This window comes from Zingiber officinale, chromosome 1B, assembly GCF_018446385.1.
Source record: "Zingiber officinale cultivar Zhangliang chromosome 1B, Zo_v1.1, whole genome shotgun sequence".
In the NCBI taxonomy this organism is placed as follows: domain Eukaryota; kingdom Viridiplantae; phylum Streptophyta; class Magnoliopsida; order Zingiberales; family Zingiberaceae; genus Zingiber; species Zingiber officinale.
This window is the reverse complement of record NC_055986.1, coordinates 161,582,674-161,598,920: the sequence shown is the minus strand read 5'-3', so window position 1 is coordinate 161,598,920 and position 16,247 is coordinate 161,582,674. Positions and strand designations below refer to the sequence as shown.

At 37.1% G+C, this 16,247-nt stretch overlaps 1 protein-coding gene across 1 annotated transcript; it reads right to left on the bottom strand.

Moving 5' to 3' along the window:
• Positions 1–368: 368 nt before the first annotated feature.
• On the bottom strand, positions 369–8,569 carry LOC121987046 (WD repeat-containing protein 53-like). The gene is made up of 11 exons (XM_042540956.1): positions 8,363–8,569; positions 6,388–6,484; positions 6,198–6,259; positions 5,374–5,430; positions 5,047–5,106; positions 4,265–4,321; positions 4,089–4,131; positions 3,262–3,339; positions 2,624–2,954; positions 2,409–2,559; positions 369–767 (listed from the first exon to the last, which is right to left on the bottom strand). Exons 1-11 carry the CDS (start codon positions 8,468–8,470, stop codon positions 678–680), a joined length of 1,134 nt encoding a protein of 377 aa, XP_042396890.1. The 5' UTR covers positions 8,471–8,569; the 3' UTR covers positions 369–677.
• Between the last annotated feature and the right edge of the window lie 7,678 nt (positions 8,570–16,247).

Here is a 16,247-nt window from a genome sequence, read left to right as displayed (position 1 = left end):
CTCTCTTTAAGCTTAATTAGTTTCAGCAATGCTGTGGAATTGGGGGCATATAAGTTTCTTTTATGATACCATAATATCATCCATTCTTTCACGACTTGTATGGTTGAGTAAGAACTTGTAATCTATTTAACTTCGAGATATAGTTGCTAAAATTTCATTCTCAAAGTGCACAAATTCTATGGTTTCCCCTATCTGATCTTAGACACTTAATAGTAGTGTCACATTAGTTTTCTACTTTGTTATTATATGCCTCAAATTTATTCATAAGTTGACCTGTAGCATGCTGAACTGTAAAATAATATCACATAGACAAATCAATCAACTCTTCAACCGCCATATAGATAAAAAAAAATGTGGCAAAAATGATATAGAAATGAAACATAAAGGACCAAATTAAAACCAAAATAATAATAATAGTAATGGAACAAGCTAAATGAACGTTAGCAAATGAACCAGCAACAAAATGAATGAAAAGGTTGCTGCATCATGGCTAAAGCTACGAGGTGTTAATAAATACCAATGTCAAGAAAACCTGAAATTTTTTGAAGTATTCGATGAATGCTACCAGCTTCAGAATCTCAAACTAGGATCAACTCTTTCATCCATTCTTCTATGCAACAGTACAAATCTTCCAGCTCACTATCTCAAACTAGAATTGGTTCTTTGCATCCATGCTTCTATGCAACAGTATAAATCTTCACTACTTTGGTCGTATCACAAACAAGAAGGTTTTCTGAGTCGGTAGGCGTAGTACATAGCCAATTGATCTGCCATGAAAAGATGTTAAACTTGGTCTTCCAATTTAGATGCGAAGTTCAAATACTCAGATCATAGACTCTTAAAAGGCTATAATTTAATAAAACTTAATAGTATTCCTCATGAACAGGGTAAAAAGTTGATATTTAGTTGAAATGAAGCATAATCAATAATTAAAATTATACATGATTTAAAATTTCAAATATGCACTCATAACCAAAGCAATATAAAAAAGTTCAAATAAAGGATTCAAAATTTAAGTTTCAAATGTCAATAAAAGTCTTTAATCATCAATACATGACCACGTAACAAAAGTTGTTGCTTTATGACCAAAAGATTACGAATCCTCGAAGCAACCTCTTGCAAAAAACAGGGTAAGATTGCGTACAATGGATCCTTCCCCGGGACCCGACATAGCGGGAGCATTGTGCACCGGGCTGCTTTTTTTTTTTTTTTTTTACATGACCACGTAACAAACTTCCAAAATATTTTTTAAATTAGTGAAGAACTTTTCATATTGCAATCAATAACAACAATCCTTAGAATATCTCTCATGTGGCATGATCAACATCAGTCCTAATCTTCAACATCGAGGGTTGTCAAACATAGATGAGATATCTATGTGAATTTGATGGTTCAACATCAATCCTAATCTTCAACAACATGGTTCGCAAGGGTGGCACATGAACCATCAAGGCTAAGTTGACTTGTGAACTCAGAATGACTAATAACTTATGAATCAAATCAGATATCTATGTGAATTTCATCGAAATTCTGAATCCATGATTGTTCCGACCTACTACTATTGCCATGATGCTGAATAATGGCAGATTTCCCTGAGGACACCTAAGTTTCTAGTTTTCAAAATCATGCACCCTACATTATTCTAACCAAATCTAATCACTTCCTCATTTTACATATCCAAAATAATATTGGCTTTAAATTAAATTATTCCATTGACACAAATTTAATCATTTGGGACCTAAAAAAGGTACCTGAGGCTTTGACAGACAGAGAGCTACACAGTAAATTTGAGCTAAAACAGATTGGAAAGAACCATCAAGGTATTTTGCAAAGACTTGAACATTTTAACCCAAAAATAGTTCTTAGCAACTTGAAAACACTGGAATACTCTACTTGAGACTCCCAAAAAAACAATTTGTATGATTTTTTTCATCATTTTTACTTAAAATAAGATATTTTCTTCTCAATAATACCAAAATACTCCATTTGAGATTCCCAAGAAGCTTCTAGTGTAAATTTTTTTTTAAACCAAAATCACTTGATTTTAGCTACCTTGACGGCCATTGTTAAGTCAGAAAAATTCTTTTCAACTTGAGATGCTTGGGAAGTCTTTGGTATCTAGCCAAAACGATTTGTTTTCCATCTTGTTTCTGATCATTTCTAACTCAAAAATAGCATCCTTTTTCAACTTACAGATGAATACTCTCTACTAGAGACTCACAAAATCTTACTTACAGAAAACAACAAAAAATATCATTTCTTGCATAAATTGATATTGTGGTCAAGTAATCAAGATTGTCATCAAAAAAGGAGAAAGAGAATGATGTGGAAAATAAAGTGGCTAGATGAATGGTATCATGAGTACTCAATCACTAGCATAAATTGAGTATTATGTACAGGTCTTTTACCTTTTTCTTCAAGTTAATACTCAAACTCAAATAATTGTTGCAGCTAGATTGTTCAGGAGAGAAACATTTAGACCAATCCCACAATTTCACTGATGCATCATTTCCACCTGAAAGCAGAAACTTTCCACGCTCCCCAAACAAGGAAAATGACCTGTGCCAGCCAACATCCTTAGTTGTTATACTAGTGAGATTCCATTAAGGCTTGAATTACTTACACGCAAGATACACTGGCGGTGTGGCCTCCTGAACTGAAATCCAGCTGTGTGCTCTTGTTTTGATAATCTGCATGAGTATTTGACGATTGTGCTTCACCTCTTTTTGATCTCTGAGCACTCTTAGCTAAAGAAGAGCTTTTCGACTTCAAAGTTGCTAGACTGGCTTCCAAATCAATCACATCAATAACACCATCACCTCTTGCAACAGCACATACCTTATTTGGACCACACGTGATATCTACTTCTGGTATTGCTATTGAATGAACAAAAGCAGGATTGAAACATTGCCCCGCATTCCCAGTGGAAATACTACTATCGGGTTCAGTCATTCCTTCAGTAGAAAGAAGATTGTCTTAACATATTAGTTTTCAGAAAAGCCAACTTAGTCAATCACTGAAAATCTCTCTAAAACTCAAATCCTTCCAGCAGATACAATACAAGTTATAATGCTACAGATGTTTAAATTTCATGCATAAGTCATTCAAATTTAACAATAATAGCAATTTGTTTCTTTAAAGGAATGGCATGTCCTTATCCAAACATGCTCATCAGTATGTAACAACATTTCCATTCCAGTATATATGAGGAGAAAAATTGTGCATACATACAAATGATGTCTATAAAATTGAAGGGCCTACCATAATCAATCACATTGTATGGCCGCCCTTTAGAGAAATCCCATATAGCAAGCTTCATGTCAAGACCACCAGTTATAGCTGCCAAGTAAATAATAAATTTTAAGGGAATTGTTTTGTCAACTTATGCTCTAAACACATAGGTAAGTTATATGATCATCTAGGTCTAATCTAGGAAGTTAATGTGAGTTGGCTTATAGCAAATATTTTGGACTAAAATATCAAATAAAAATGAACAATCATTATAATGGACCGATTAAAGGACAAGATTGAATTGTAATGCAGAGTTTTTGTCTACTATTGAGAAAATTGAGGGCGCAATAGAAGCATCATAATTCATACATTCAAACTTTGATTTAAAACAGGCATAGGTGACAAGGGAAGAAATAACCAATGTCGAGGCTTCAAACCAAATCCAAAGTTACAGACAGCAAATAGATGGTTTTATAAAAAATTCAGTTATACCCAAAGGACTAAGAAGAAGAATATTTTAAGTTATTGATGCAAATAAACATTTCCAAAGTAGCAGGATCAAGTAGGGAAAAAACAGAGATGGTAGACAATATACCATATTGCTGATTCCAGAAACAGGGAAAACAGATTATGAGATCAGAAAACTGATAGCACAACATACTAGATCTTATGAATGAATATTAAGATGGGTGATAGGAAATTGGCAAAAAACGAACGGACTGATTCTAAACACTGACACCATGACATTCATTTCAAGGTAAGATTCACAAGGGCTTCAGAAGCAATACATCTTGAGATGTCAAAGGGGAGTAGAAATATTAATTCTACATTTGGGCTGAATTTTGTTAAGCATATACCTGTCCAAGGTTTCCAGGGAATAAATTGCACGCTACTGCAAATCTGTTAAAAAGCTAAGGGCAAAAAATATTTTGATTTGCATATAAGAACTTTAATAACTTCTTATAAATTCCACAAAATGAAAATAATTTGAGATATAATCATGCAAATCATGTCTTGCACTTACAAAGGATACACTAGTATGAACTGATCTTAATGTTTTGTAGAGGCTTTGATGCACAGTGTCAATGATCTGAAAAAACAAAGAACAAACAAAGACATGATAACATTAATTGAATAGTTTTTTTGGTAAAGAAATGTAAAATCGGATCACAGAATTAAGTTTCTGGAATTGGAAGATGGTAAACATAATCTTTCTTTGGCATTGACTTGAAAAAGATAGTCAAGATATACATTAAGGGATCCACAGTTTAGAGGTCAAAAGATACAAATAGATGAAACTACTTAAAAGAAATACAAATACCCAAGGAAAAAATCAAATTGAAGATCAAAATAGATGGTTAGAGCAGGCACACTCTATTCTGTTCCAATTTCTTTACATTTCATACCATTAATCTGCGTCCCAATCATGGCCAAAACCAAGGATTCCAAATGTTTCAGTCCCATGATGCGGTCATGCTGTCTCCAGATGTAGCACATCATTTGAACATTTTTTTCAAACAAAGGTCTTTTCGACTGAATGTGATTACTGTCATCACAAAATCCAAAGTCCTTAACACTTTTAGTTGAAATAATAGAGATGAAAAATTAAACCTAATTTAAAATCATCAGAAGTGAACTGTGATAAAGATTGTACTTGTATTAGAGGTGAAACTATAGTTTCTTGGAATTATCAACTAATTGTCACAGTTAACAAGCATACTACACATGCATGGAAACAAAGTCAAATGAAAAACAATGATAATGTGGAAAAGGCAGAGGTGGTATATCATGCAATCCGTCACAACACTTAAGTACCTTAACCTCACCACTATCATCTCCAGCAGCAAGAAAATCTGACTTCATGCTGAAAGAAATCTGCAAGGAAATATTACAATGAATTATACCAATAGGCTTGAGAGCCTAGTCAATATAATAGTTTAAAACTTAACTGTTATATATGTTGAACAAATTCACAAAAACAGCTAATATTCAAAAGGGAGAAGGCCTGGGTTATATAGTTAAAAGATCTGTAGCTAATTGTCAATGCTAATATGATGACAAGAAGTTGAATGCCACCCAAAAATAGAAATTTTATATTGAAATTCAAATTCCTTTAACAAAATTATTCTCCATATTAAGTACCTGATTTATCTCATCTTTGTTAAAGCTGTAGGTTTCAAGTGGCTTCCAGGAAGATGCCTGCAAAATTAACTTTGTGTATCAACTACTTCTCGACGTAATACAGTCTTTTAGAAACTCCAATGTTCTTAGTGTTACTCTACAGAAAATCATATAATAGCAAATTGAAATTTGCAGCTGGACCTAGTGTCAGGAGTTCACAGGCACATGCAAATTGTAGGATGATTTAAGTAGCAGTAGCTCACAAAATGAAAGATGAAAAATAAGGCATTCATAAAACTGAAATGGTATTCTCTATGTACTAAAACATACAAGCAAGAGATATTTCACATGACCACCTTGATTTTGACCTATAAATAACTGAATATTAAGGGAGAGAATTTAATGACACTCAGAATAAAATAAGAAATCTGATTTTTATTTATGGAGTTTAAATGACAGTTAAAAACATAAATGTGTAGTAATCATCTTTCAAGAGAACACAATGCAAAAACAAGTCCAAAGGCGACTTCAAGATAAAAGAGAGAAAGGTTAAGTTGAGAATTTTTGTGACCAATGCATCATATAATCAATAGTAAATACAACAATATTTCAAGGAAAATAAAAGGTAACACTTTTACTAATGAAGATAGAATTGAAAGATATATATATAGATACACACACACGCACATGAGCATAACGAGGGCCTAACAACATGTCAAAACTTAATTAATACCTCGATGTATCTTATGAGCACAACTTTTATACATGCTAAAACCATAAAAATAAATATACTTGTACATGAGAATATCTGCAAACATATTATGCATAACTAGTTAACTACTCACCATCTTGATGTCAAAGCACATGACTTTTGTTCCCAAAGAAGCATAGAGAATATCTTCATTTCCTAAAACACCGCAAACATATTTCTTTGATAAATTGAACCAATTGCTAAAGACATTAATGAGTTCAGTTAGTGTGTTACTCTGTCCAAGTATATGACTTAAAACAATACGAAAACGGACATCAACTAACCTGTTTTGAAACATAAACAAGAGATGGATTCCATCCCAAGATCAATAGTAAAGAGAGCATCTTTACAACGCAAATCAAACCAGCAAATGCAACTATCCTATTATACAAGAGAAAAATTCACATCAATATAAATTCACTGGAATATTTGGATTCTGATAACATATATATTACAGATAGAAGCAAGGTAGAATTGGTTCATAAAAACATAAATAGACAATAAGTTCATTCATGGTTGAGTCTAGAGTATGATCACAACCAAGATTGTGTTTGCACCTCAACAAGCAAAATTTGGTACCTTGGAACTAATTTACCAATCTGAATGTACCAACCATTGAGAGAATGATTAACTCAATATTCCCAAGTACACTTGATAATTTGTTTGCCATACTTCTTTTTATCTAATAGTTCCTATTATTATATGAGGAAATTACCATATTCAGTAAGGGGTACAAATTAGGGCACATGCGCTTCTTTGGCCTCAATGGTAATACATCGAAGCATTAATTAACTTGTCTATGCACTTAGCATATGCAATTAGAGGGCCAAGATGGTCTAGCAACATAAAATGAAATACCCTTTTTCAATGAAAAAGGTTAATCCAATATGACATCTTAGAAAACTCAGCATAGCATCATCGCTAGTCACGGCACTTATAGATGAATCTCCCTACTAATGCACATGTTATTCTGCAGCTAAGGGAAGATATGTTGTTTACTACACTGTTTTTTAACCTTGCACATCTGTACACAACCATACATTGTACATGCTGGCCAGCACCGGTCAACAAGCTTTGTATCTTGATTCACCATGCAAGGTGCAATCACAAAGACAAATTACTTAGCCGAGAATTAAACAGTCGCAGGACCTTTTAATGAGTCTAAACTACACTATGAACGCAATTTTCTCCATTTTAAGAATATATTCAAAATTGATATTTGGTCCTAGAGTAATTTTATGGCTGGGATATAACAAATAAAATTAGTTTGCCAAATTTTATTAATTAGGCTTGGACCACAATGTTAGCATATAATCAAATGAGCATTTGGTCAAGGTTGTGATGGGGCTTATGCAGTTCCCCTTAGACATCAGTTTGGTCAAGGTGACTTGTGAGGCTGTTGAGTTCAGCCTAGATGAGAGGCAATCAGGTCGATATGAATGTGTCTTAGGTGAGGGCATCACTTCATCCGAGGTGGCTTAACCTAGGGAAGGCAAATTCCCTCAATTTGAGTCTCTGAGGAGAATGTGTCTTTGCTTCAGTTGTCATTTCCTGATTCAATCCGCTTGTTGCTTGTAGATCATTATGTTCATACTGAGAATGTATCTAACTTGCACATGACCATCATAGAAGCTAGTTACAACTGTTAGGGCATCTCCAGTGGTTAAAGCTCCAAATGAGTTTTTTTTTTATGATTTCAATATGCCACATCAACAATATGAAAACTTATTGAAGCATCTTCAATGATTAGAGCTCTAAATGAGTTTTTTTGTGATCCAATTCATAGCATGCAATTGCATGGCTCCATGCATATTAAGTCAATTTCGAGACAAAAGAGCATGTTTAAATTTTCACTACTGCTCTTCCTCACCTCTACAACGGTTCAAGGTTTTGTATTCAGCTTTTTAAATTTTACAAACCTCTCATAAATCATACATTAGAGATGCCCTTATCTTCTCCTCTATCAAGTAACATCACTCATCCCTTTAATTATTGCCCACCAGCGTCCAATAAACATGAGCCTACTCAGTTAATTGAAAGATGAGAAACTGGACGCCTGAAATTTGTAAAGTCACAGGATGAAGCTGAAACAAACGCCATAAATTCTTACAAAAAAAAAACATTTTCGGATATTAGGCAAAGGAATGCTTGCCCAATTAACTAAATCACAAACTTCTCAAAATTTATAGGAACTTCATTGCTAACTTATCAAGGGCTAAAATAATCGCAGGAGAAAGCCCAAAATGAAAGAGGGAGAACCTCGCCGGATGAAGCGATGACACCTGGACGGAAACGAGATGCAATACAACAGGTGACTGTGCCGTTGTGGCCCTTCAATCGCCTCGGCTTCACCGGCGGCGTCGCCATGGCTCCGTAATTCAAGGAGCCCCCGCCTTTCGCCTCCGGCGCGAGCTCCTGGAGTTTACGGTGGCTGAAGTAACTCCGGCTCTAAGCACGAGAACCCAATCGTGTAAAAGAACGAGCCACACGCGGAATCGGTTTCTACCGTGTCAGACCGTAACTTGGGCCCAGCCCAAATTCGAGAAGCATGATTCGATCCATTAAGAACTTCAGCCCATTAACAAGTTTGACTTTTAACAAGTAAAATAATAAGTGAAACAATCTTATAAGATAGAAAAAAATAATTCAAATTAAATTAAGAATATGATATTTGAAACTGATAAAAACAATATTTTGTAGAACATATATTTTAAAATTCAAAATAAAAAATTTGGCAACTCATTTAGCTCTAACTATTTGTTTCTAAAAAAAAAATAGTAATAATAAATATATCACTATTAGAAAAGTTTAGTATTACCCAAAGCTAGTGAGGAAAGTAAAAAAAAAAATTGTCAATATAAAAAAATAAATATAAATGTGCACTCTTTTTTTTCCATATCCTCTCCACATGTCACATACTCACATATGGTGATCAACTTCCTCTCTTTGGTTATCCATAACTCTATTAGATATAATATTATAGTTGATAAATTATTAAATGGCCTATAGAACGTCAAGTAGATCAAATAGGCCGGTTAATGAAGTAAACATGATGGACAAATTATACAAATAGAGTAGATCCAATTATAATCTTAAGTAAACAAGGCAAATTAAACTAAATTGATGTAAGATGTGAAGATCTAGATCCTAGCTAGTTCGTTGTAGAGAGAGAAAATGATAGGATTTGGATAAGATTTTATATCCTTCTTATTCATCCTCATTTATTATATTAATCTTCATATTTATTCTCATACTCATCAGGTATTTAATTTTTATACTCATTCTCATACTCGTCGAAGTTTTTGGTATCCATATCTTACCCATCATTTTATTACTCTCTACCATTTTCCTTTTTTTGAAAAAAATATTTCAATGCACTTGTTTGCTCTTCCTCATCTCACGCTCCTTCGATCGGATGAACATTTCTTGTGGAAAAGAAGATAAGATATATGTTGATAACTGGATAAAGAGACAAACTAAGTTTTTTTTAAAGACAGAAAGCAGGTTAAAATTTTTTTCTTTCTCAATAAAAATGTACACATACCCAAATACTCATTTACTATAATCAGATATAATAATTCATTTCACATCGTCCTCCATATCAGATAGGATGTTAAATTATCCATAAGATTGGGATGAAATTATCGTCCTTAGTGGTTGGTCTATGGTTAAGCACCAATAAATTTGTTATGGTGACGGCATCATGCCACCTTCAAACTAAATATAAACCCACGCCCCCTCGAGTCCCTCCTAGCTCCCCACCATGGCCTCACGTAACGGCAAGACACCTCTGCCACTTCTCCTTTTCCTCCTCCTCTTCATCGCCTCGCCACCTCTACAAGCCAGGAAGTTACTCCACTTCACTGCCCTCTTGCGATCGGACGACCATGATGGCTTACAAGTTTCTCTTCTCCAAACGATCAGTACCTTGCCGTCGTCGTCACTGCCATCCCCGAGCTTAGAGCATGCCGACCGGATGCTCGGATCTGTTCCCAGCCCCGGGATGGGCCATTAATTAGTTCTCTACGCCACTCCATCCAGAATTAGATTGTGATAATTAATTAATGTGAATTTTTCTTTGTTTTGATATATATACAATACGCTGTTGTAAGTTTATTATATATATACATATATATATAATGTGTCCAGCTAGCTACACTTGTTTTCGATGGGCCGTTTGTAATATTAATCTAGGGTTGGCCAAAAAATTGATGGTGGATAATTATATATATATATATTAATACCGTAAATCCAAGAACAAAATTAATTAAAGATGAATCCGGCCGGATGAGTCTGAGTGGTGTCGGCTGGGTGCGCGGGTGTCGTCATTGCGCTGGACGCATTAGAAGACTATATATACGGACGTCGTTCCTAAAACAGGCTCTGGAGTTTTTGCGTGAATGAGAAAGCTCGATTCGTCATTGTCAAACTGTTGATTGCGGTTAATTACTTATAGACAAATGCATGCCTGAGTGGATGGGTCTGGGATCGTAAGGAAGGTTAAATTCCTTCATGAGGAGGAACGAAGCTAAGGGAGGATGCATGCATGTTCGAACTGAGTTGCAGTGAATTGTGCATGACGAGCAGGTCGTTTGATAGACAAGCTAGGTTGGATTAAAGGCAGACATGTCTGTGGTGGTAAAAGAGGAAATCGTCATCAAACGGTCCTTCCATAGCGACATCACATATTATGGAAGAGGATTTATTCCGTCTTAGTGCCGCCCCACACACTTTAAAAGGGCGCAAATCACATGAGCTTATTCAATTTTAGCCGACCGGTTTTTCTAACTAGATAAGGGGTACAAGATAATCTGAAGCCATATTTGCACCTGTCAAAAATTGAATCATGTCTCTCTGATGACAAGTCATACTTGAATACCAACTCGACTACACTCACGAAAACAACACATAAAAACATGTCGAACCATATAAGTAGTGCGAGTTGACTCAAATAATCAATATATGTACAATGAATCAATTCATTAATACTTAAGATTTCTAGTTAATTTCATTATTATTTTCAGTAATTAACAGAACTGATATATTTTAAAAATTCAATTTGATTAGTTCAAAATATTTATTATTTTTTTAAAAAATAATTATTTCAATTTAGTCTCGAGCATAATAAATTTAAAAATCAATTAGTACAGACAGTTAATTATAAATATGTAAGTCGATGTTACTCCATATATTGATTTGATTTGTTCAATTTTAATAATCATCCTACTTATGGTACGGTACCAATTCATTAATACAATTTAATAAGGTAATACTTTCCTTTCATATTCTAAATACCTTAAGATTTCTAACTGTATGGGCATTTGATTTTGGGCGGGCGCATATGGTGCCGTCGAATTGGACTGCCACTTTGCTCTCCCTGGTTTCTGAAAACGAAGCACGGAAAGGAATTAATTAAGGTGCAAGCACTGCCTGTCGAGCAAAGCGCTGACCCTAGCTGATGATTCTTGAGGGCATGTCGGGAGAGGATTAGATGGAACGCAAAATGTTTATGGAAACCTGCTTCTACGCAACAGGAGGATCAAATATTAGTTCAGTTTCAAGCACCATTGTTGTCGGCAATTAATGCTACATAAACACATACAACTCAAAGTGGAGCACAAGGATTTATTTACCTCACTTTTCTCCGGTTCTGTAGAACTCTAATTGTCACCATCAAGAGGTTGTACAGAAAGGAAAAGGCTCGAGCAATGTGGTACAGCACCTTTTCTTCTTGTCTGTTGGTGCGCACCTGGAGCTGTGGCGGAGCTTCTCAATTCCTCCCTTGTAATCTTACAAGAATTTTTTTTCCTGTGGTCACAAAGCACTGGAGAAGGGAAATTCTTGCAGAGATTAGCAATAAAAGACAGGAACCAGATGCTTAGACTGCAGTACTCATGGCCTTTGCTTTCTTGTGTGCCAATTTACATGGTCGATAAGGTATGACAGCTTAGACATCAACAAAATGTGTAAATTGGAGTTGTAGTAAACATATAGTAAGTTCAACTTGATGAAACGCCATTACAGTCTGAAAACCCATCCACCTTTTCAAGGTGCTGAATTCCTAGGACAGTTAAATGGCATTTAGAGTAAGTTCGATGATCCTGTAGTTGGCGTAAGTTGGATACCAACTAAAAAATAAATAAAATAATTAAAAATTAATAATAAAAAGATGATACTCTAGTTTTCTTGATGAAATAGTCTCGCTTTCATTATCAAAATGGATGACTTTCGGGATGACCATCCTAAGCTAGGCTGTTTCTTCTCCTGATCAACTGGTTCTTGCCTTATTGACATTAATGGATATGAATGATTCAAGTTACAACTGTCTTGGTTATTATCCCACACTGGAGCAGAAGCTGGAAGTTCCTGTAGAAAGAAACACACATCACGAAAGCCCAATTTTTGGGAATTATAATTCGCAGAAAATGTGAATTACGACTTCATACTGGTAATTTCTTTAACTCATTACTCATAACACGAGCAGTGAACCCAAGCCAAATTCATTTTTTCTTCAGATTGATCAACAATAAGCAAGGTAACCATAACGCATAAGAATAAAACAATCCCATAATAGGGCAGAAAAATGAATGCACAGCAGGGAGATTGTCAATTCATATTCAACACCAAGAACATGCATCTTAAAATTTCTCAGAAACGATGTGAATTAGTTATAGTGTTTATGATGGCAATTGCTTTAACTCATTACTCATAACGCAAGAGCAGTGGATCCAATGTGAGCATAATCCGGACATGATTATTAGCTACGTGGTTTTCTTTCTTTTTTTTCCTTGCATTAGTGGTGATAAACTTTCCTAACTTTAAGGGATAAAGTACTGGAATTAATCTTCCTAATTTTAAGGGATAAATCATTGGAATTAGTCTTAGTCTTATGGTGTATATAAAGGGTCCTAGAGATGTGTATTCATTCAATTAATTTTTTTTCATCTTCTAAGAAAGTATTATATCAGTTGTCTTCTTCCTCGCTCTATTCTTTTTTTTTTTGCATATTAGTGTGTGCCTTGGGTTTGCTTTTCATCGATTCTAAGCCAACATCTGGTATCAAAGCCTTGACAGTATAGAACACCAAAGAATCCACGATTCCACAAAAATGTCTGGCATCCCACAAGTTGCTGCGAAGGAGAACAGCGGAGTGTCATTTCCCTATCCGATGCTAAGCCCTCACAATTATACTGTGTGGGCAATAAAGACAGAGGCGATTCTTGATGCACAGGGAGTCTGAGAGGCGGTGGAGCCAGTGGAAGGAGCCCAGGTGGATGCAAAGAAGGATAAAAAGGCATGTGCATACATCTTGTAATGTGTCCCCGAAGACATACTTCTCCAGGTCGCAAAAAAGAAGACGACAAAGAAAGTCTGGGACAGCCTCAAGACGAGGTACCTTGGAAGTGATCGAGTGAAGAAGGCACGCGTACAAACGTTGAAGAGCGAGTTTGACGCCCTCCGGATGAAGGAGACCGACACGATTGATGAGTTTGCTGGCAAACTCAGTGCTATGAGCAGCAAGTTCGCCGCTCTTGGTGCCACACTTGAAGATTCATCTTTGGTAAAGAAGTTACTCAATTCTGTCCCTGATAAGTTCTTCCCTATTGTTGCCGGTATTGAGCAGTTTCACGACCTTGAGACGATACCATTTGAGGAGACTATTGGGCGACTGAAGGCGTACGAGGAACGAACATTATGATTACGCGGCAACACCAACAGCACTGAAGGAGAGCTCCTACTTACTCATGCCGAATAGCAAATGCGACAGAAGGGGAGCAACGTGGACACTTCGTCAGGAGGAAAGGGGCGTGGGTCCAGTAGACCTAGTCGTGGCAAATGGCATGGACGTGGACGAGGGCGCGGTCGTGGTCGTGGTACTCAACGCCAAGACAGTGCAGGAGGGACTAGTGGCAACAACAGTGGCACTCGAGACAAGAGACATATAAAGTGTTTCAATTGCGAGAAAATGGGGCATTATGCGTCCGAATGCTACAACAAGCGGCGTGATGATGAGGCTCACCTCACTTGTGTCACCGATGAAGAGCCAGCACTGATGATGACCGTGTCCCACGAGGAGTCTGACACTACGCGTGAGCGGCAGGATACCATTTTGCTCAGTAAAGATAGGTTGCTACCGGAAATGTACCGCGGCGTTAAGAAAGGAGATGAAGACGTCTGGTACCTTGACAATGGTGCCAGCAACCACATGACTGGCCATCGCGAGAAGTTTCAAGAACTAGATGAAACCATCACCGGGAGGGTGAGGTTCGGCGATGGATAAACCATTGAGATCATGGGCAAGGGGACGGTTGTGTTCGAATGCAAGAACGGCGATCGGAAGGCTCTCCACGAGGTATACTACATTCCGAAACTTTGTAGTAACATCATAAGTCTCAGTCAATTGACAGAAACTGGGAACGAGGTACACATGGAAAGAGATACCATGAAGGTGATTGATAGGAGCGGGAAGCTCTTGATGCTGGTAAAGCGAATACAAAATCGCTTGTACAAGATAACCTTGAAGACATTCAAGCAAGTCTATCTCCTAGCAAACCTAGAAGACCCAACCTGGTTATGGCATACAAGGCTCGGACATGTCAATTTCCATGACTTGAAGCTGTTAGGGGAGAAGAAATTGGCGGTTGATGTGCCTCTATTGCCCCAGCCAAACAAGCTTTGCGAGGTGTGTGTGATCGCCAAGCATGCAAGGTCACCATTCCTGTGCCAAGCAAACTTTAGAGCGGAGAAGCCGTTGGAACTTATCCATGCTGGTATTTGTGGCCAATCTCACCATGTACACTAGCCGATAACAAGTATTTCCTTCTGATTGTTGATGATTTTACAAGGTGGATGTGGGTGTTTATATTGGTAGCTAAGAATGATGCATTCCGAGCATTCAAGAAGTTCAAATTATTGACGGAGACCAAGACTAAATACAAGATCAAAACACTCCGGACAGACCGGGGCGGCGAGTTTCTATCCACGGAGTTCACTCAGTTCTGTGAAAATGAAGGAATCGAGCGACATCTCACGGCTCCCTACACACCCCAATAAAATGGTATTGTGGAGCGCCGTAATCGCACCGTGATGGTCATGGCAAGATCTCTCCTCAAGGGTACACAAATGTCGGCAAGGTTCTGGAGAGAGGCGGTTAGGCATGCTGTCTATCTGTTAAACTATCTCCCAACTAAGGCGCTAGGAGAGCGCACGCCATTTGAAGCTTGGATGGGGAGAAAGCCACATCTCGCCCACTTGAGAGTGTTTGGTTGTGTTGCATATGTGAAAAATACAACCTCTCACCTCAAGAAACTTGACTACAGAAGCTCACCCATGGTATACTTGGGTGTCGAGGAAGGGTGCAAAGCTCATCGTCTATTTGATCCAAGGCATGGCAAGCTACAAGTAAGTAGAGATGTGATGTTTCGAGAAAATTGTGAATGGACATGGAATGCAGGTGCCAATAATGAAGAAAGGGCATGGTGGATGCATTCGGCACCAATGAGATGATTGTTGGAGTCGACATTGAGGCCGCAGCAAAAGATGTCACAACACCAGCAGTAGCCGTGGTAGGAGCATCAAGTCCATCTACACCATCATCGAACACCAATACAGCTTCCTCGCCTTCGATAACAAACTCACCCGAGTCTTATAAAGGACCGGCCCGTTTTAGGTCCATTGCTGATATCTACGCCAACACTGAGGAAGTGGTTGGTATTGATGAAGAAGAGGGTGAGGTGATGATGGTGATATTTGAAGAGCTGACATGTTATCAAGAAGCTACAACCAAGGCTTGCTGGTACGAAGCAATGGAGAAAGAGCTAAAATCTATTGAGATGAACAATACCTGGAACGTAACTGAGCTCCCATTAGGCTACAAGCCTATTGGCCTAAAGTGGGTGTTCAAATTGAAGAAAGATTCAGATGGGAAAGTCGTTAAGCACAAAGCAAGATTAGTGGCTAAAGGCTATGTATAAAGACAAGGCATTGACTTTGAAGAAGTATTTGCGCATGTCGCTAGACTTGACACTATTCGAGTCATTCTTGCGCTTGCGGCAAACCAAAGCTGGGAGGTACACCATCTAGACGTGAGGTCAGCATTTCTTAACGGAGAGTTAGAAGAAGAAATATATGTCACTCAACCAGA

Excerpts from the sequence above, each read along its gene's own strand:
- LOC121987046 (XM_042540956.1), bottom strand. The coding sequence starts at position 8,470 with ATGGCGACGCCGCCGGTGAAGCCGAGGCGATTGAAGGGCCACAACGGC. Across the intron at positions 4,132-4,264 it reads TAAGATCAGTTCATACTAGT|ATTTGCAGTAGCGTGCAATT; the intron begins GTATCCTTTGTA and ends GCTTTTTAACAG. Across the intron at positions 768-2,408 it reads GTATTAACTTGAAGAAAAAG|ATCAATTGGCTATGTACTAC; the intron begins GTAAAAGACCTG and ends TTTTCATGGCAG.